Source organism: Drosophila santomea, chromosome 2L (assembly GCF_016746245.2).
Source record: "Drosophila santomea strain STO CAGO 1482 chromosome 2L, Prin_Dsan_1.1, whole genome shotgun sequence".
Lineage (NCBI taxonomy): Eukaryota > Metazoa > Arthropoda > Insecta > Diptera > Drosophilidae > Drosophila > Drosophila santomea.
The window spans coordinates 5,523,239-5,544,945 of record NC_053016.2 but is presented as its reverse complement, the minus strand read 5'-3'; the positions used below and the strand labels follow the sequence as shown (position 1 = coordinate 5,544,945).

General features: G+C 42.2%; 3 protein-coding genes across 8 annotated transcripts; 1 reads left to right on the top strand and 2 right to left on the bottom strand.

Annotated features, from left to right (window-relative positions):
• Positions 1–1,354: 1,354 nt before the first annotated feature.
• LOC120458194 (putative gustatory receptor 28a) lies at positions 1,355–2,976 on the bottom strand. The gene is made up of 3 exons (XM_039645764.1): positions 2,347–2,976; positions 1,527–2,129; positions 1,355–1,474 (listed from the first exon to the last, which is right to left on the bottom strand). The coding sequence occupies exons 1-3, from the start codon at positions 2,974–2,976 to the stop codon at positions 1,355–1,357; spliced, it is 1,353 nt and encodes a 450-aa protein (XP_039501698.1).
• A 711-nt stretch (positions 2,977–3,687) lies between these two features.
• LOC120451098 (putative gustatory receptor 28b) lies at positions 3,688–11,062 on the bottom strand. Of its 5 annotated transcripts, none has more exons than XM_039634514.1 (3): positions 10,394–11,062; positions 4,056–4,616; positions 3,688–3,992 (listed from the first exon to the last, which is right to left on the bottom strand). In XM_039634514.1, exons 1-3 carry the CDS (start codon positions 11,060–11,062, stop codon positions 3,864–3,866), a joined length of 1,359 nt encoding a protein of 452 aa, XP_039490448.1. In that variant the 3' UTR covers positions 3,688–3,863. The 5 variants fall into 5 exon arrangements, with proteins under 5 accessions (XP_039490448.1, XP_039490457.1, XP_039490440.1 ...); XM_039634523.1 differs by lacking the exon at positions 10,394–11,062 and adding an exon at positions 8,806–9,542; XM_039634506.1 differs by lacking the exon at positions 10,394–11,062 and adding an exon at positions 6,954–7,676.
• A 4,592-nt stretch (positions 11,063–15,654) lies between these two features.
• On the top strand, positions 15,655–21,705 carry LOC120444020. Of its 2 annotated transcripts, none has more exons than XM_039623520.2 (2): positions 15,655–15,748; positions 20,725–21,705. In XM_039623520.2, the coding sequence occupies exon 2, from the start codon at positions 20,735–20,737 to the stop codon at positions 21,392–21,394; it is 660 nt and encodes a 219-aa protein (XP_039479454.1). In that variant the 5' UTR covers positions 15,655–15,748; positions 20,725–20,734; the 3' UTR covers positions 21,395–21,705. The 2 variants fall into 2 exon arrangements, with proteins under 2 accessions (XP_039479454.1, XP_039479453.1); XM_039623519.2 differs by lacking the exon at positions 15,655–15,748 and adding an exon at positions 20,522–20,619.
• The last annotated feature ends 2 nt before the right edge of the window (positions 21,706–21,707 follow it).

Below are 21,707 nucleotides of genomic sequence, written 5' to 3'. Positions count from 1 at the left end.
ACTGTAAAATGCATCAAAGTGAAGGAAGAACAGTGTCACCAACTTTAACTAAATTTTAGCATACTGACAACATTAAACAATTTTTTTTGACTTTTAATGACATCTTATTGAGTTTCCTAAGAAAATTTACAGCTTTGCTTATGTGAAGGTAGTTTATTGTGAAAAATAAAGATTTAAAAGAAATAAATATCTTAAGGCTTACAAATTAATTTCTCATATATGTATGTATGTATTTAAATATAAAATTGCAAAGAATTTGAAATGTTTTGAACTGTTTTTAAGAGGGGTCAACATATTTTGTAGTGTTCAGTAGAATAGCAAGTATAACTAGGTCACATTTCACAAAATCACAATCTGCGAAGGAAAATCCAATGCACTTGGACTTCCATAAAAATCCATGTACGGATTTTCGCATACGAAACGCTTGGCATTTGGAAAAGTAAACAAATCGTAAAGTAGAAATCCGAATTGATAACAAATTGTCGAAGCCTTATCAATGCGGCTAATCGTGATGATTAGCACTAACATAGGTGAACACGGCACATTTACGACTAACACCACACCCTTGTAAACTGCGAAAATCGACAAGCGATTAGAGCAAGTTTCAACTGCTCTCTAGTTCGCTATCATAGGGGCAGAACTCCCCAGCAAATGGCATAGAAATCAACCATGGCTGGCAGGCTGAGGCAATAAAACAATCAAATGTCGTTGCTTCAGTGCGTATTCAGGCTGGTTTCCTTATTGGATTAGTGTTTTTTGCCTCCTTTCACATGGCGTGCTAACTGGGATTAGCTATCAGTTGGGGCCAGAAGTCAGTTACAGCTGCAGATTATGTTGCAATGTTGGGAATTGGAGCAAGCGGAAGTGGGTCAAGCCATCCCTTAGCTTTGAAATGGGTCTCGGGCAACGTTATCCATTTGAATTCATTAGTCAAATTCAAGCAGCTTATGTCACTCAGCAGCGTGGTCAGTGTTGTAGCAAGCAGCTTGTTGTAGTGAATAGGCTTACGTTACGTACAGTTTGAAAACAATTGAAATTCCCTTTGTGAATCGAATATTTTCTATTACTTAAAAAAAATTACTTTTACTGCAAGCTAAAAAACATTTATTTAATTTTCATTTGTACTTAAGACACTGGTTTAAAATTGAATTGAGATATGTGTTCAAAATAGCGGTAAAGGACATAAATTACTTTAAATTAGTAATAGTAAAAGTAATAAAACAGCGAAGTCGTATAAAGTAATCACCATAGAAGCATAGAACGTGAGACTGTTTTGTAATTTTTATAACATTTTTGTGAGTTGTTAGTACTTTTTTGAACACAAAGAAAAAACTATGATATAAATTATTTTAAATCAATCGCAAAGATGTATGGAATGTGATTGATTTGTTGCATTGGAGCTGGTGTCTTCCATGTGATGCGTGAATCGAAACTGGATGAGGATGATGAGGTAGCAAGTGGCCGCACCAGTAATCTGTAAAAACATGCATTCATAAAATATTCAACTATTTAACAAGATAATCCACCGTAAAAATGAGCGTGCGATCCAGGCGAAAGAGTCCTGCGGCTGTAAAAAGGACCTTCCGATGCGACAGTTGCAAGGACAGCCGGAAGAGGCGATCCCTTAGCTCTGGATCATCGGTGATATTGAGGATCTTGTGAACTATGGCGGCCGTATAGCTGCTGTGCAAAATAGTACGACTGCTGCCCTCCACGATCAGCACTATGATCACTATATACCAGATGAGCTGCATCAGGAAGAAGGCAAAGAACTCGTCGGCCTCGAAGACATCCAGTCGCTTGGGATTCAGGATGGCCTCCAGAATGTAAAAGTCATCGAAGAGAATGAACAGAAAGGATATGGCAATGATGCCAAGCAGCGGGTATGTGAAGTACTCCTCGATGGTCAGGCAAATGTCGCAGAGCAAGTTGTGTATGTTCGAAACCTGTTTGATGGCATACTCCGGATTGAGGCGTATGACGGAGGTAACACTGTACCGCTTCAGCGGCGTGCTGATCAGGTTTCGCAGGCGCTGTGAGTAGCGCCTGTGATTGACGACCGAGTGCATGGGTGAGAGTTCCACGGCGCTCAGCTGCTCTATGTGCGCATCCAAAATGTCCTGCAGGATCTGTCAAGGAAGCCAAATTAAGTAGAAAATGGTTATAAAGAGCAATTAAAGTTATTCTGCACAAAACCACTCTATTATGCAAAAAGTATGCTATAAAAACAAGCCTTCTTCAGTTCAAAGTATGCATTTCATTTAAAGATAGCTTCTGATTTAATTCCGCCGCATTTTCTGCACATATAACCCCACTGCAGGCGCAATAAAGTCCCAGGACACTCACTTCGTTCAACATGCCAATCCGGCCCTTTGCCAAGTCCGTGGTGCAGAGAAACTTGAAGACCATCAGGCTGATATTGATGTGCGGCAGGGCGAAGGTTGTGAAAGTCACAAACGAGGGCGATATGGTGGCGCTGACCAGCAGGCTGTAGCTCACACACAAGTAAATCACATTGAAGAGCAGCATGCCCAAGGATACGAGGGTGCTGGACAGCAGTATCCTGCGGTAGTCCAACTTCATGCCCAGCCTCACGAATATCTCGTCCACCACAATGAAGTTCTGTATGATGCTGACCAAACGCTGGCGCTTGAACATGGCAAAGCCAAAGATCGTGGACATGGCCAGGATGCCAGTGAGGCGAAGCGTTCCATCGCTGAATCTGGTGATGTTGGTCTGAAAGAAGTAGCCTATTATGGAGTCGCCCTCCTTCACGGAGATCCCGAAGCACAGAACGAAGAACAGGAAGTGCACAATGGCGGCGAAAAAGGAGAACTTGGATGTTTGCACCTCCTTCCTGGGACTCAAATTCAATCGAAATGGAGCCAGGCCCAAAAGCGATATGAATGTTAGCGGTCGCAGTGCCTGGAACACATTGTCCGCCTGCGAAAAGCGCTCCCACAACTTAAAGGCCATTGAAAAGCCGCTTTGCTATTGTTTATTATAATTCCACTGAAGGTGTAACGTCCGCTCGACTCGCGTATTTTGCGCCAACTGACAACGGAAGTCTTCTCCGCCTGATGATGATGATTACCATTGTGTCAACTGGAGACAGCACCGATATATCATATATCAAAATCGTTAAAGCGCTCACGCACACACCTTCGCACGTTTATTAGACCAATATCAGTAGTAGCAAATATTAATTTAACATTGAACGCGGTTGGAATAGTGCGGGTGGTCAAGGTCATTAACACGCAGGTTCAACGAGTTCAAAGGAATTCGTGACATGTCCATTTTTTGCCAAAGGAATGAAAATGTTCTGCGCCAATGGCTATTCATTACAATTGGCAAACAATTTACGACGCCCATTCAACGACCACGCAAAGTGGCTAAAAGGCCTGGCATTTTGGAAGGTACTTGCTACTAATTAGTTGATGGACAGCAGCAATTGGTTATATGCTTTACTTAACAGAAGCTATTTGCGTATGCAGTTGAACTTATACAAGAAAAATATGTTCAAACTCACAGTCTCTATTACCTAAAATTCATATATAGTTTCCAATAAAATCCTTGCAATTTTAGTGCTTATTTGAATGCTACACCGAAGTTTCAAAAGTTGCTAATTACCAATTTAAAACACAAACTGTATAACCGATTAAAAATTTATTTCCAATCGCTGCTTCATATTGACAGAAAACACTTTTTTAGCAACAGCAATAACATTTACAAAAAATACACATTCTGCTGGACGTATTCAATACCATTTCACCATGGCTCCATCGACTCGACTCGACTCTACTCGATTTCCATTCTACTCGTATATTCCAATTCCCCATATTGTAGTGACATCGATAGCACATCTAAAGCGTATGATTCGTCATATTATTGAAGGTCTCGCAGCAGGAGCTGCCATTCCCATAGCCATTGTTGGGGGAATTGGATGTGAACTGCAGCAAGATGATGAGATAAGTGGTCAGGGCGCCGCTGATCTGTTGTACATGAATGTTTCATTAGGAAAATTACAGAAATATATATAAAGTTTAGCAACTAACTGTGAAGTACAAAGTGCGGTCGATGTTGAACAGTCCAGCTGCGGTAAAGTTAATTTTCAGATGCATCAGCTGCATGGAGAATTGCTGCAGTTTCTCCTTGACCTCAGCACTTTTCGTTTTATTGAGTAGTGAGTGCACTATTCCACCCGTTTTCTCGCTCTTTTTGATAGCCCGATTGCTTCCTTCGACAATCGAAATGATGGCAATCAGATACAGGATCATTTGGCAGGAGAAAAACGTCACGAATTCCACAGTTTTGAATTTGCTTTCACGCTTCGATTTGCCCAGCAGCGTTTCCAGTACATAGTACGCATCGAAAACGATGATCAGAAATGCTATGGAAATAATGGTCAGCAGTTGGTAGGTGAAATATTTGTTGGCCGTGGCGGCGGCCTCGCAAATCAGATGATGTATCTCCATGGACTCCTGTATGATCTCGGCAGGATCCTTGGTTACAATGGTGTACATGGAGAATGAATCCAGACACTGCAGAGAGCGCTGTTTTTGAGTCACTGCCTTCAGAGTACGGGTGTCCCACTGATGGGCTAGGTTTTTCAACACCTGCAAGTAGAATTAAGTAGGAAATATCAGTTGAAGTATTAAATATGCACAATCTTAAACCAAACATAACCTTGTTAAGAGCAGCCAGATATAGGCGTAACTTGATCATTACATTTCCGGCCAGAAAAGAAACCGCGCACACGATACAATGTGGTGAAAAGTAACTAATCACCGATGAGATGGAAAATGTGGTCGCGTCTCTCAGGCCGATCATCAGAAAACTGCACGTTATATAAGCCGCCATACTGCCCACCAGCAATGCCACCAATCGATTCATTTTCTTCTTAGCCGCCACCTGATGCATTGCCACGCCCACCCGTGGAAACGCCTCCGTCTCGAGTGCATCGAAATTGGCCAGCAGTTGCAGCAATTTCCTGCGATGCAGCAGCGATAGAAGCAATATGGCCGAGATGCCCAGCATTCCGTTGATCTTCTGCAGTCCATCAATCACATTTGATATGTCCGTAAGGAAAAAGTTGGACATCAACGCATCCCGATGGATGGCGCCGTAGAATGTGTTGCCCATATAGATGGCCATTCGTATGAGGATGTTGATGTAGCCCAAGTAGCAGGATGTTAGTACTCCTCTGCCTTCTGAAGATATGGTCACGTTGTAGGGCACAATCCCAAGGCAGAGGGCCATGAATATGGTCAGGCGATAGCAGGTGTATACGTCGTGTGGTTGGTTACCCGATTTCCTAACCAATCGCCCAAGGAGCCACATGATGTATGGCTGCTCTGCAAAGCCATTGGGTCCGTGGAATACGCAAAATGGGATAACAATCTCACCACGCTAATGAATTGTTCGACTCATAGAACGATATATGTGTATATTTTTAGTGCGATATACATTTAATTATCCAAAGAGCTAGTGTTTTGTGAAGTTTTTTTGTGGCTTGGTGACGTGTTCAACAATTAGGTAACTTGCACTTCAGCTCAACCCACCTGATTCAGTACAGTGAAATGCTGCCAGAGGCGATGCAAAGTGGCATGAAACAGCATAACAATGCTGAGTAGAAATATTTGGGGCACATAGAAGGCGACAATTGCCGTGTAAATGGGCCTCACATCATTTCCCAACAGCATCCAGTTGGAGCTAATCAAGTAGCTCAATTGCACGCCATTGATGAGCAAGATCTGCAGATGTCTCAAACGCATAATGGCGGGATAATTGAAGCATACTCCCACGTTAAGAAACCGATCATCCACACAGGATATGCGATCCCAGATGCGTATTAGCAATCTAACGCGAATGCTGCTGCAGAGAAAGAGTATCGACATTCCAGTCATTCCGATGAACTTTTGCAGTGAGTCTCCGATTTGCGATATCTCCGACTTGAAGAAGTAGCCCACAATGCTCTGCTGTTTGATGAGAGCGGCCAGAAAGCAGTAGCTGAAGAAGCTCAGCTGAAGAAGGGCATTCAGATAGCCGAGTTTACTTAGCTGAAACTGCCTACCGCCAGCTTGACCCCTCAAGCGAAATGGGGTCAAACCTAGTAGATAGGTGTAGAAGAGTAAGGTTTGCTCGGCTCCAAAAGCATCCCGCGGTTTGAATAGTTCGCAAAAGGAATTCGGCATTTCCATAAACTTATTTTTAAAATACAAGTAGTATCTACTCAATGCATAGTTTCAATTGTTGTCGAAAATGAAAGTACTTTCTAAGAGTCCAGTGCAAGTTGCTTTTATAGCCACGATTGTGATTGGCCTTTAAAGTATTTATGACCAACACCTTGAACGTAATGAACGTCATGGCAGTTTAATATTGTCTACTTTTCGCCGTTGACAGGTCAGGTAATGTAAACCCGTCCATCAGCCACCGACAAAGTTCTCATTTAATGGCACTTTCTGCGGTTTTCCAGCGTTATGAAATTATAAGGAGGTGGTGCATGTCCTCCGGTTGGCGTTCAGTGGTTCATGGTCGGTGTTTGTGTGTACTAATTAATTTAATTGAATCAGCTGAATGAAACTAAAAACACTGCTGTGCTGAATGGAAAAATATTAGATCGTTACCACTTTAGTGTCCTCATGGGAAATGACCAATTCAAGCAGCTAACTAGTTAAATAGATGCTAAGCGATGGGCAATTGATTGTAATTGTTTTGATTAGAAATATATTTAAAAGGCCTGTCGAACTACTTTGTTAAAAAGTTATTATTATCAGTCGGCTTTAAAAACTAATGTTAGATGTATCTATATCCTGAAAAACTTGTTCTCTTCTAGGCAAACTGATACAGAAATTGCAGGAGAAATCATTGTCATTCTAAGGAAAACTATATACGGTGTTCAAACTTCCCTTCCACTAATCTCTAAGTATCGCCTCTGGTCAAGTGTTCCTTACCTTGTTGACCATCACCAGACGCATCTCCACCAGATACGTGAAGCAGCTGAAGAGCGCAATGGCAATGGCGATGACCGTGTGCTGGATGAGGAAGGTGAAGTGCAGCGCCAAGGTGGGCGTCACCTGGGATGAGTAGAGCACCGAGAAGGTGCCGCCGGTAAAGAGGACGTTCACCAGGAACATGGAGATGAGAAGCATGTAGCTAAAACGCAGCACCTTGCTGTACATGATCTTCACGCCCACCGTCTGCAGTTGCAGGTCCATGGTGTGGAACTTTTGCAGGCAGCGCTCCAGTCGATGGTTGGGCACAAAGGCGGTCAGGTAGATGACAGTGACGCCAATGCAACCACTCACTATCTGCATCATGTCCCCGAAATAGGTGATGCGGGATCGAAAGAAGTAGCTGGCCACCGACTCGCAATTGTTGTAGATCGTTAAACTATAGGCAAAGACAAACATGGCAATGTGCATGATGCCATTGATGTAGCCAAAGATGGTCTTCTTGATGGTCCTGTTGCCGGTTTTGCTATCGCAGCTGATGTAGAAGGAGGTGAGGCCGTGGATGTAGGTCACATGGAACACTGGACGCAGGCACTCGTACAGCTGTTTGGCGGTAAAGAAACGCCGAAATCTACGGCGCCACGGCTGACATAGTCCAGAAGCCACTTCGATGTCCGGAGTATCCGTCGGATCCACCGGCTCCTTGGCCCTTTCAATGTCCATGACCGCTTCGCTTGAGCTTCAACCGGCGACTGACGCCAGGGACCGCAAATGATTTGCATTTTAGCAGGAGTCGTCGGACCGGCAAGTTGGTGGGTGGGCTTGGACAAGTAAATAACTTTCCCCTTTTTAATGTGTAACGCGGGTCTAGACAAGCTGCTGTCCGCTTATGTTTCGACCATTAACCTATTAGCTCTAGCTGTTGCATTTTAATTAATGGCGCAACTCGCTGGGGAATCATTTCCCCAGGGCAATCCAACGATTTGCCCACGTTAAGGGAAGTTTTCCGTGTCTATATACCTATTTATCTGGATCAATGAGTGACCAGAGACCCTCTTAAGCCAAATTAATTCCATGGTTTCCATGTAGAGCGTGAATGAATTTATGTCAATTGTTCGGCGGAATAGAACAGCTTTTGTATTTCGTGTCCTGCCGTAGATGAGATTTGCTTAGTTACGTTGGAATTATGGCCATAAAGACATCGGATATTACTTTATGAGGGGTCATTGCCATTTTCAGTTGGATTGCGAAATATGGTTGCAAATTTATGATAAGCACAGTTCCCAGAAGCCTTGAAATTGAATACTTTCGTATTCTGAACAGCAAAGTGGGAAGAGAAATGAGAAAGGGCGTTTTTCTTTTTGTCACACTTTAAAGATAAACTGATGATGTGTATTTATTATTAAATAATAAATTGATTATGTAAATGAAAGGCAGCAATCTATTCGAATGCCCCAAAGTAGGCATCGCATTTTAATCGATCTTATCTAACTCACTAGGTCAGAGCTGCCCAAAAGAGTAACTTAATCCATTACCTGGCAGACCTTGTTGGTTAAATAGTCTAGGCTGTGCTATTTGCTGACCATCTACAGCCCAAAAGCAAACGTAATTACTAAACACGTCTAGTGGAATCATGGCAAATAATCTAGTTTGATGACAGTAGGTGGTTGGTGTGTGTGTAACCAAGGCTTTACATAAATTAATTTTCACACTTGCTCTGTGGTTGAGTAATAAAAGCAATTACAGTGAATATCCCACTGGAATCCCCTTTCCCGTCACGCATCTCCACCAGCTGCAGGTAAATATTTACCTGTACTTGCTGGTCGTCCTGATAACCATTACCCCCACTCACCTGATTGATGATACTGAGGCGCCGCTCGAAACTGAAGGCAATCACGCAGAACAAACAAATCGCTATGGAGACAACCGAATGTTGCAGAAAAAATGTCATGCAAACGCAGAACGAAGGTGTGACGTCCAAGGAGACGAGCAGCCGGAAAACACCCACGAAATAAACACCCAGGATCAGCAGCTTGAAGATCAGCACCAGCAACGAGTATCGGAAAATCCTTGAGTATTTCACACGTATGCCAATGTTCGAGAAGTTCGTATCCAAGCTGTGCAAAATAGTCAATGTGCCCAGAAGTTTGCAGCGTTTAAGAATTGCCGAGGTGTAAATCACAGCACCAGCTATCAAGCCATTGAAGATCTGCAGACGATCGCCGATTGTGGAGATTTCGGTGCGGAAGAAGTAGCCCACAATGGATTCACCCTGCCGCAGGGATGAGATGTAGCAGAAGCCGCAGAGGCAGATGTAAATGAAGATGTTGAAGACACCGAAACAGGACATCTTCAAGTAGGACTCGCCCATCTTGCGCCTGACCACATGAAACGGCGTCAGTCCGTAGAGAAATGTTAGGAAGAACAGCGGACGCAGTGCCTCGTAGACCTGCGAGGATATAAAGTATTTGCGCACCCGACGCAGGGCGGACATGGTGGCGAAATCGAAACTAATGCACACCGGAAACGGAAGTGAGAACAGAGCACGGCGAATCGCACAACCGTTCGGGTGAAAGTGTCAACGCGAACTGGCTGGTGAATAGGAAAAATGGCGATTGCCACGCGACGGATGCAAACGAAGTGGGCCAAAGGATAATAGAAGGACTCCCCCCTGATGTGAGTGAAGAGTGTGAATGGGGGAATATAAAAACGAAATGCCGGCTGGCTGGCGAAAGCTCATTATTATGTTGTCTAGGACTCGCAGCAACAACAAGTGGCAGGCAATAGCAACAAGTGTTATCCTTTTCTCACTCTCTTTCGAGCTGCCAGTGATGATTTTATGCACACAAACAAATAAAATGGATATAAATTATGTTAATAAAAAAGAAAACATTGGGAATAAGTGACTAATGTTTCTATCCTTGGGGAGGTACATGGAAAGAAAATCAGGATATATCAGCATAGAAAGTTGGCAAGTAATTGTTTATGTGCACCATATACCGAGCATCAGCATCAACGTGTCCTTGAAAACGGAAACCACTTGAGCTGAACTCAGTCGCTAGACTTTAAGGATATTCGCCGTCAACTGGACGAGCATCCATGCGAGTTTTCTTCGTGACGGGCCATTCATTGTCTTCATTATCAAGGAGATACTCGAGTAATCGCATATCTGGCCACACTCGCTGACTGGGTGGATATGGAAATGAAGGGAAGGTGCAGGATATCTATGGGGAGTCGTTCCTGGGCACTGCTCCAGCCATAAGCTGATCAGATTTCTCCACTCAACTTGCTTCTGGTGTACAGGGATTACTGCGATTGACAGGTGATATATGATGATTGGATGGCTACAGAGGAGGAACTGTGTTTACTCGCAAGACTGCGTTGAGCCGAGATGTTTTAATTAAATATGACACATGGTAAATACTAAACCTATTGCTCACCTTGTGCAGGCAGGTGATTCTGCGCTGCACCGTCCTGGTCATCAGGCAGAACATGCAGATGGTGATGGAAATGGCCATCAGCTCGTAGACGAAAATGAAGGTGAGCTGCCACGAAGCGTACACCTCCATTTTGGCCAGGCAAACCAAGCCGGTGGTCAGGAGTACGGTGTCCAGGAGCACGACCGCCGAAATGACCAGCACCACTTGGCCCACAACCGTGTTGAAGTTGACGGGACTTCGTAGCCGGTCCAGTTGCTCATCGGCCAGCACCATATTCTTGACCGATTTGAGGAAGTGTTTACGCAGCAGTAGTGGCAATATGAAGGTAAATACCGCTGCTATAATGCCGACAACGTCGTGGACACGTGTGCTAATCTGGGACACGTGGTTGCGCATGAAGTAGCCAATGAGGCTCTCGTTGCTCAGGTTGATGTAGCTGTAGCAGTAGGCGAGCAGCAGCCAGCGCAGAATGGCATTCAGGAATCCATACCAGGACTGCTCCAAGGATGTCTCGCCCCGCGCATTGCGCCTCACCAGAAACGGCGTGATGCCCATAGCAAAGGCAATGGTCACCATCAGCGAGATGGAGTCATAGCAATCCCTGGCACTCAGCCAGTAGCGTAATCGTCCTCGACAGCCGCGAAAAGTGTCCACTCCGTAGCTGATCATTGCTCGAATCCGAATAAATGGAGGCTTTCTCGTCAAATTGAGTTGGATTCCTGGTCAAATTGAGTTGGATTCCTGGTCAAATTGAGTTGGATTCATTTCGCTGGAGTGCACTGCTTATCGCAGATTAAATTGCGCAGATATGGTAATTGCTGTTGTATGCTTGGCAGCTATGGCAGTAGGTTTCATTTGAATTTCATCAGTTGTTATCAAACCTTATCTACATTCGTTCAATTAATTACCAGGCAAATAAGGTTTGTGGTTAGAGCCATTAAAACACGCATTTGCAGAGATGAAACATGTATATTCTGAGACGAAAGGTCAAAGAATCTAAAGAAAACCGAAGTCAAGTGACCAAGTGATAATTGCGTTTCGAAACGCTGTTTAAAAAACCAAGTTTAGCATAATTTTGATGTTAGAATGCAGCTAAAGCGCAAGACAAAAGTCCACATTAACGAAACGGCGCAAAAACAAATCCAAGCAAGCAAATCCAAACCAACACTAGTTGGCCCAGTGCTGCCATCATCTTCAACTGCTGCCAGTGGAGTCGACAATGCAAACAAGATTGCGTAATGGATCCCCCTTCCCCAGCTTAATGAGCTCCCAGTTTGGAGCACTCGACTCCAACGTCGTGCTGCAATGCAACAAATCATGTGGCTGGCTCAGAATTTTTGTCGCACAATTTGGCTGACAACAACACATCCCCACAAGTCGACACAAGTCGACACAAGTCGACAAGCCAGTCGAAACAATAACAGAGACTCCCCCGAAATTCTGCGTTTTTGTTTTTAGCTTTTCTGTGACAATGGCGCCGGCATTAGATGAAATGCATTCCAACTTTTTTGTTTATTTTTCACACGTGCAACGCAATGTATCGCTAACTATATGACACAAAATGATATACGAAAGTTAGAATTTGCAAGTGAAATACTCAAATCGAGTGTAGTGAAAAGAAAGAAGTTTTCAAGTGGATTACAAATCCAATAATGTTTTAAAGCGTTAGAGTACGCCATCTTACCAATATACATATATATTTTCTGGTTCCGCTTTAAACCTTTTAATAAAATGCAATTATTTATTCAATTTAAAGAAAACAAAGCCCAAATAAATAGTGAACAAAATTAAGTATAACAAACAAAGTGGGGTAAATGTTTTCCTTGGCCAAAACCGAACTGAAGCAAACAATTATTTGAGCAATTTAAGATACCAAGCGGTTTGATGCCAATTTGTTTCACGGCCAAATACGCTGAAGGTTTTCCTCAATTGACAAAAAAGCGAATAAAAAATATACTTATAAACCGCCATAAATGAAATAAAATAATTGTTGGATGGCGGAAAATGGTTTGGATAATCGCCAGCTGACCGAATCCACGAGCTGCGCAGAAACCTCTGACATTTTCGCCACCAAAAAGTGACGAAATGGAAGTTGGATGTTGGTTTTTGGCTATGAAGATGCGGTGAGTTACAGAACCCAAGGTGCCGACGCCACGTGATGCGGTAAACAGTGGAAGTCAGTCACTGGGTTATGGCAACCTCAGATATATGCTTGAATATATGTTATATATACTTCTTGTATGCAAACGTGGTAACCTATAGACATCTATGCTCGCCAAGGGAGAAGAAGAAGTTAATTTGCATCATCGCCCCGGCTCAAAGTTAATTATGTTATGTTATTGTAATTTATCATTGTTCACGCTTTGTGCCCGCTCTTCGATTTAAACGGCATATAATTTTTGTAGACTGCTCCACCTGTCCATGAAAAAAATTTAATTACTGTCCAGAACATTTCAATGAATGAATTAAATAAGAGAATGAATATATCTTTATCCATATGTTTTCATACCCTTATTCATTGGGAAAAAGGTTTAAAATCTGTCCATGTTCCTCTCTAACAAACCACCTAAAATTGTCTGAAACTTCAATAGTAAGTTTTGGTAAGTATTTGTAGGAAAAAGGTGCCAGTACGTACATATGTACCTACCAACTAATCAGCTTCCTTTTACCTTTATTGTTAATTGGGCAAAAACATGCACTTGTCGGCGAAAAAAAGTACATATAACTTTTAAATAAATAAGCCTATTTTGTAAGGCCTAACGTTTTAAGGTTTCCCAACTCGCAATCAGCGAGATAAAGAGTTTTTATGTCAATCTAATGATGACTTTCCTCTGGCAATCGCCACGCAATCCGAAAGTTGCGTAACCGCAAAATGTAAGCCAGAAATCGCTGCTCAAACAATGAGCCCAATTGTAATTAAAAAGTTGTCTGAGGGCGGCGGGGATCAGAGATGTCAAATGATAGATTAAGCGACCCAATTATGAGTATGTGGCACTGAGGCTGCGTGGGATTTTGCCAATTTTGTTACAATATTTGGCAAAGGAAAGTGGAATTGCAGGCAATGGAGCATTGGAGCACCTCAAGCCCACAATAGTCGTGATCATCAGCCGAGGGCCATAAAATATATAGAGGTATAGGTATAGAGGTACGATATATCCATCCATGACGCCTAAGGTCTCTCGTACTTAACTTCATGGTAAGCGGAGTTTCAATTTTGATTGTTGCTCCACAGCCAAGACCCATTTTTTAATTGTTGCTCGCCTCTGTGTAACCCATTTGGAGTGGAGTGCAGATCTAATTGCAGCCGCAGCCATGGATATGCCTTTTTGATTGTGTACGGGTATATATTTTGGAAACAGATTTGTTTTTTGTTTTGTTTTGATGTTTTTGTGTGTGGCGGCCTTTTGCAAGTCAGCGGTCTTCAAGTTCAAGTTCGGGGCTCCATCATTATGACGATCAAAGTTTGGAGCTGTTTACACTTAATGATTTAACACATCTGCTGCTTCGACTCATTTCGAGATCGGATGTTCGAATGCATAAATCACTTAGGCAAATGCGTTCAAAGTCACAGCCAATAACAAGAACTGCAGGCTAAGTGCGAAGTTATGAGCCTCACAATACTCTTATCGGGATATTTCATATTGTCAGACTATAAAGTTCATGAGTTTTTTTAATTTAATTTAAAGTAATGCCCTTGGGAGTAATTTCTTTTTAATTTTGTCGCACACTTTATGATGTAATCTATTCTTATTCATTAAAAAAGTATTTGTGAATAAATGAGCTAATTTGTAGTGGTATATTAAATTACATTTAAACTTCTCATAGCCAGTTTTAGAAACTGGGACAGTGACAGAATCATTCCTTGAATGTCTAAAGATGTGTTCAAGTTGACATTTTGATACTCTTAAAGGCGATGGACAAGCTGGCATTTCCCCTTAATTTTATGGTATCTATATGTCAACTTGGTTTACTGGCTTCAAATTAATGATTTTTATAATGAATTCAATTAATCCGTTGTCCACTGAACGGCCGTTAAGAGTATACAAAAAAGATGCAAGCGAGTCTTGGCGAATTTGAAGCGATTCCGAATCGATTTGAAGTTGTTGGCTGGCACTCCACCGCACTTCGCCACCGCTGAAAATGCAATTAAATTTAATTTACCGAGCGACCTCACATCGGGTACATTTTCATGTTTAATGTAAAAGTATGCTCGAAGTGCATTTCGAAGATGAGCTCGAGGTGCGTGAGAGGACACTTGAAACAAATCAGAAGCTGATTCGCCTTGTAGGGGTGAACTTGAGCAGCTGCAGCATTGGAGCAGCATTGCTTACTGCGATAAATACCAACGTTATTAAGCAATATTTTTGGGCCGAGCAGAATGAAAATTGATGAATTGTTTTCGTATGCTCTCATTAGGGAAATCAAGAAACGCCATTAATCAAATCGAGTAGGCCCACAAAGGCAGCTGAAATTCGTTTTTAACAATTTAAACATATTTTAGCTTGTATTTATTTTTCCATTTTTTCCATTTTTTGTTATCTTTGCGCTGCCCTTTATGCTCGCTTCTTCAACACCTTTTGGCTAATGATGAGCAAATTGTGCCGGAAGCAATTTAAGCTCTATTGATTTTATTGACACCGTTTTGCTTTGTATCGAAGCGTAAAAAAATATACAATTGTTACATAAATGTAAAAAAAAAACAAAATGCTTACAAAAATGTAACCCGAGGGCAATTCGGCTTAGTGGCAGATAATTAAAATAAAATCAAAAATAAATGCATAATCATCTCTATAAACAAAGCTTGTAACGGTCATCAATGCGATTCGCCTTTTTCGCACTTATTAAATTGGCAAACTATGAAAAACAAAAGACTCAAGCAGCGAACTTGCTGTGCTGCAACATGTTCGAAGCAACCAGATGCACTCGACACTCCAAGTTATAGACCCCAAAACCAGTAGCACACTGACACATTTATGGCAGCAGTAGCTGCCACTAACTCAATTAGCCATCGAATGCATTCCAAGCTCGTCTCCAGCATGAAAATACTGTTTGTCTGTTTAGGCCAATTTTGTTGGTATATGTATGTTTTTTTTTTGCCCCCACGGAGCACTCGTTTAAGCCAAGCCTCCAGCCCGGTTTGAAGCACGTTCGAGCATCGAACCACCGCTGACCGTTTTTGCACTTTTTGGTTTGTTTGGCTTTTTGGGGCCAAGCTATAAACCCTGGCAAGATCGTCACAGCGTTCAGTTGGTAAAAGCGAATCGTTGCGTGCGGTTGTTCCCACAAAAACATTTTCAACTTGGATTTCTGTGCTCTTCGCCTATCGAGTTTTGTGTCGTTCGTTTCAATCAAAAGGTGATTATCACTCATCGCAGGACATATCCTTTAAGCACAAGTGACGTCAGAGAAGTGTTATCTTATTTAAAATACTTGTGGTTTCGATATTATCTGTTAGTTTGCAGGACAAATGGAGATTTAGATTACAGAAGAAAATTATAAATGCAAGATGCTTACTCTAAACTTTACATTGAGTTTGGGATTAATGTAGCGTACATTTTTTGGTTTTTTAATCATAGTTTTTAATAAATATATAATATTGCGTGTTAGATAATGAGAAATGAGTTTGGAAGTGAATGGAAGAACACATCAATTAGTTTTTGACTTAGAACCGACGATGATAAATCAAAATTTGCCCAAGTTCTGTGCCGACCTAACGCAACAAATTCAGTCAGCTTAAAGAACATTGCAAATAGTGTGAAAACGGCTGTTAGTTAAGCCAACAATGAGTGAGTTGTTTTTCTTAATTTTTGGCCTCATTTCGGCCTGTGTTCCTCTGACAACCACCCACTACCAGGGCCATGCAGTGAAGCAGAAGATTACGCAATATGTTGGCAGTGCAAATGAGTGGAAAATCTAATTTTCCAGCAGCATGCAAAAATTCGGGCAGTAATTGCCAAAATGTCAGGCTGCGCCAGCTGCCAGCTACTGCTGCCACTGCAGTGAGTATGGGGGTCGTAAAGTATAAAACCAACATCCAACATGCCAATAATATTTTATGGCTAGCTATAACTGAGACTTGATAAGAGGCGCTTTGACATTTTTACAGCTGCAGCTGGAGATGACCTCACTTGTATAGCTATTTAAAGTCGACTTTGACAGGTCAACGATTTAACAATTTCAATGCCGTGCATTTTCCCATCGCAATTGCGGAGGAGTAGTCACAGCTGTCCGCTTTTGGTCTGCAATCTCCGAAAATTCCACAGTAGAAATCTGCAGTCACGATTCCATCGTCTCCGATTGACAATGAAATAATTCATCTGCGCGGAACGCGGGAAAGTCTTTGCAAAAGATCTCCCTGTGCTCCTCTGTGTCAATCTGTGGAATGGATTCTGCTCAAAGGAAAGTTTTTCGGCAGTGGGCGTTTCTTTTCCGCCTCTTTTCCGGTTTTTGGCATGCGAATTTAGCGGACCTTCAAAAGGAATGACAATTTTTTCTGCTTTCAATGGGTCTCAATTTACGTACTGAATAAAAGGTCTGTAGAAATAAATGATGTGTTATTATTGCCGTCATTTGGGCTTGGTTATCCAATATCCAAATCAGAAATTGTAAAAAGTCTGCCATTCGAGAGACATATTTTTTGAAGACCAGGGGGCATGCTTTACCTAAAAAAGGCTTAATTGAACATTACCCTTTAATACCATTTTATTAAACTAGTTTGCTGTTCACGGAATAGGTATATATCTTAAAAACATCTCGAGGAAGTACAAGTTTTACTAGGTATTGGATTCTGTAAGAGTTTTTCTCCCATTTTGGTGGCTTTCAGTGCCTTCACTAGCTTGTTTATTTACCTGACCATGGCCAAAGTTTGAGCTACTCATTAGCGCCTGCTCCGAAGATGAAAGTGAAGATGGTCGCCGACAATTGAGAAGATTCCACTTGAACCTCTCACCAATCACCGCCATTCCCTGCACCCAATTTAAACTGACGCGCTGTCAGTATCTATGGATATGGCCTGCACATATAAATACGATTTTATGTGATGACCAAAAACTGAAAGAAGAAACATGAACATTTTCACTATCATTTCGCTTCATTGTTATTGTTTTGAGCACTGCATGGCACAGTGCACTGTCTGTGGAATTTTAGTGTTTTGCTCATCATTCGCGAAAACCAGTAAGCTGCAGGTGCTGTCGCCTCTTGACCAGTAAAAGTAACGCTCCTTTAGCCTGTCTGACTGTCTGACTGTCTGGCTGTCTGTTGGTCTGGTGGTCCGAAACTGGCCGCAGTTGACAGACTTTCTTCTACAGTCTGTCCAGTTTTTCTGCATATTGTTTACTGTTGGCCAGCGGCTGCTTCTTCTTCGGGCCAAGACGAGAGCAGCCAGATCTGGCCAAGACCAGACCCGAGACCGGGCAATTAAGTGGTCGCATCCGCCTGCAACTTTCATAACGGCAGCATCCTGCTCCCTTTTGCTGCGGTAACTCCGTGAAAAAGAGGTCAAAGTGGTTGACCCATGGTGGGGGCACAGGTGGCGCAACAGCAGACGACGCAAACATTCTAATTAGCACTAAAAAAAATGAGACCTCGACGCCATCAAAAGCGGCGAGTTATCTAGATACACAAAGGTGGGATGTTGTTGCAGCAAGCCATCAAGTGGGTTTTGCAGGTGGAAAATCCGTCTTCTTTATAATTACTGTCATCGCATCGCGACAAGGTGGTGCTTAAAAAGCTGAAACTCGTCTTGTCTTCATCTTCGGCTTCGGCTTCGTTCTACAAACAAGCTGCAAGTGCAAGTTTCTCGAAGTTTTCTCTGGAGAAACGTCTTCTTGTCGATTGATTTCTAATTAACAGGAAATGGCAGAGTCAGATCGTGCCAGTTTAAATTACGTTGAAGGGGTTTTCAGATGGCAAAGAAAACGATAATATACTTTTTCATTAAAAATTGCAAAACAAATGAATAGCTTATGTAAACTTACATAAAGATTTTTCAATTATTTGGAGTTTAAAGGAAATCCTGCAATCCCATTACTTGCACATAACTTTTAAAAAGTTTTTCAACAGTTTACTATATGTATACATAAATACCTGTGCAACTTGTAACATAGACACCTGTTTCGCTATTATAAACTAATGACACTTTTTACGAACTCATACTCCGCCTAAGAAAATGCTAAAGGCGCGTGATACATAAATAAAATTTGCTTGCCATCTGAAGAGAAAAACCCAGTAAGAAACCAGTTGCTTCCAGCCACGCAGACTTTGTTGTAAAATGTAATGTATAAGCCGAAGATTAATTGCCATGTTTGGGGGGGTGGTGACTACAGCAGGTGGTTGGGGTTTTGGCAAAAAAAAACGTAAAGGAACAACTAAAATGTTTGGAAGCTGCAACCACGAAGTCAGCACAAGTGTTTTGGAATTAATTATCTAACAATTCGGATGCGGAATGTTGCACAGATGTGCTTAGGAAGGCATCTTTCAAAGATTTGTATTTTGTAATATTTATTTGGTTATTGAGCACGTTTTGAAGGTTGCTTTTTGCACGCCGCACAGCTGAATTATATAAATAAATAACCATTTGAAGAGCCAAAAATCATCATTAGTCATTAGGCCACAAAGAGAAAAAAAACAACCAAAAATACTTGCCTTTCTCCCACAATTTTGGTTTACAAGTGCCTTCATTGAAACGTTCAATAAAGCGAGTATTGCATAAGAAAAGAAAACACGTCTCAAAACACAAAAGCCAGGTCGAACAAATTAAAAGCCAAACAAAAGTGAGGCAAAATAAGAGCTACTTGGGAGCAAGTGCCCCAAAAAAAAAAAAAAAAAAAAAAGAAGAGAGGTGAAGACAATCGGTTCGGAAATATTTCAGCAGCTGCCAATGCCCTTACCCACGGCAATTAGCCGCAGAAACAACCTGTCATATACCGAATAAGCCAAACCTATCGGCAGTGCTTTAAATAGGAAGAGCAAATGAGGCAACGGAAATTTAAATTACAAAATTTTACAAGCCGTGAAAAGGCGGAAAGAAACATGCAATTGCGCGTGGCCAAGACAAAAGGCCAAAACAGCAGTCTTATCAGGCGGAAGAGTTTCGAATTTTTGACCAGGCACCGAAAAAGACCCAGCAATACAGCCATATGTGTAATGCATGACCATGGACGGACCTCAAGCCTCGAACTCGGGCAACTTTCTCCATTAACTGCGAGTATTTATTGGTTTGGTATGCATGGGACAAACTCTGGGTTTCAGTTGAGCCAGAAATGCTGGAGTACTGGAATGTCAGTGACTAATGGGCATGTAGCTACGTTCCTGGCTGTATGGACAGTTTCTTGACTTTGGATAGGTCAGTTTTTTGGGCTAGGTCAGTTACGGATCGGTAGTTTGTTTTAAGGTTTCTCCGCTTCCAAATAAGTTCACTTTTTGAAAATGTCATTACTGTTTGTTTGGTTAAACAAAAGTGTTTTTGTATAGAAATAAATCTAAGGAATTTTTACAGCGTTAACTGGTCAGTACATAAAACTAAGCGCATTTCCAATTTTGAGCTCTTTATTTGAGCGCTTTCAAGCAATTCCAATTTATTTCAACTAATTATCAGTCAATTTGGATTAGTTTTCACTAATTAAGGTTTTTGTAAAGAGCAGACAACGTTTAGCACGCGTTCTAGCCATTTCAGCTTAGCCAGCTTATTTAAATACGGATCTAAAAGCAGGCGAGTTTATACAAGATGTAATTTCGAGTAGTTGCCAAGTGGCTCATAATCACTACCACTCGCACATCAATAAACCAATAAAAAATTTGCATACCATTTTCATGGTTTTTATGTATGTATGGTTATTAAACAATAAGCTCATTTGCATATACTGTGGCTGGATAAAATAAAATTCACTTGTTCTCACGTTACGAAATAGAAACCAGGTTGAAGGCCCCTGGCCGAAATGGAAAACTACTTAATTAGACGAAATGGAATCAAATTGTGCAAAATGACAATTGTAAGCGACAAATTCCATATACAAAATACAGTCAAAATTGATCAAAATCAATGCAAAGCATTTCCAATCACTGATTTCGCATAAAACCCATCGACTCATCCAACCGGAAATGAAACGGGTGGGGCACATCAGATCCAAGCCTAGTCAGATTCAAATTCTAAATCAGTTTTGGGCTGAACTTTGGGCGCTAGGCTACTCTAGATTCGTCTGAGTAGTTTTAAAGACAGCAATGTGGTGGTAAATTGAAATTAAGGTTTAACCTAAAAAGGCATACATCTATAGCTCTAAACATGGAATATGGAAATGGAATATAACTAATGCCTTTTTTTGCACTTTCTTTAGTTATCCAAATATGTCTGTGCTGCGCGCACTGATGCTGCTGGCCTTTGGTGCCACCGTGGCGCTGGCTCAACGTCGCCTGGCTCTTCCCGATCCGAGGAGTTGCGCCAACCGGGTGCGCCATGCCAGTTACCGGGATGCCAGGGGCGTGTCCCACTCGTACTTCTTCAGCTGGGAGCATGCACCCACCCGCAGCTTGGAGGTGGATTGGCTGGATGCGAGGAACATCTGCCGCAGGCACTGCATGGATGCCGTTTCCCTGGAGACGCCGCAGGAGAATGACTTTGTGAAGCAGCGGATTGCCAGGGGCAATGTGCGTTACATCTGGACATCGGGCAGGAAGTGCAACTTTGCCGGCTGCGACAGGCCCGATCTGCAGCCACCGAATGAGAACGGTTGGTTCTGGTCGGGATCGGGCGCCAAGATTGGACCCACTTCGCAGCGGAACACCGGCGATTGGTCGGCAACGGGCGGTTACCAACAGCCGCAGCCCGATAACCGGGAGGCAGCGCAGGGCAACGACGAGAGCTGCCTGTCCATTCTGAACAACTTCTACAACGATGGCATCAAGTGGCACGACGTGGCCTGCCATCACATCAAGCCATTCGTGTGCGAGGACTCCGACGAGCTGCTGAACTTCGTTCGCTCCCGGAATCCCAATGTCCGCTTGTAATTCTAGCTAGCCTAAGCCTGAGGGAGATGATTAAAATTTACATATTTATGTAGCCTTAAACGGAACATTGATTGGTTGATTGATTGATTGATTAATTGATTGATTGTTTGATTCAAATGCATTGACTGTTCAATCCAACATTGATGGCTTCCAAAACGCGTAACATTCGTTTGTTCGGTTTAGTTCGCAGCAAAAGTTCTATAAGCAAAATTTGTAATAACATTTCTGTGTCGATCCGCGCATCATAAACAAAATTGTTAAATAATTTTAAAAAAAATTGTTAATAAATACAAATTGAACCCATAAATGAAAG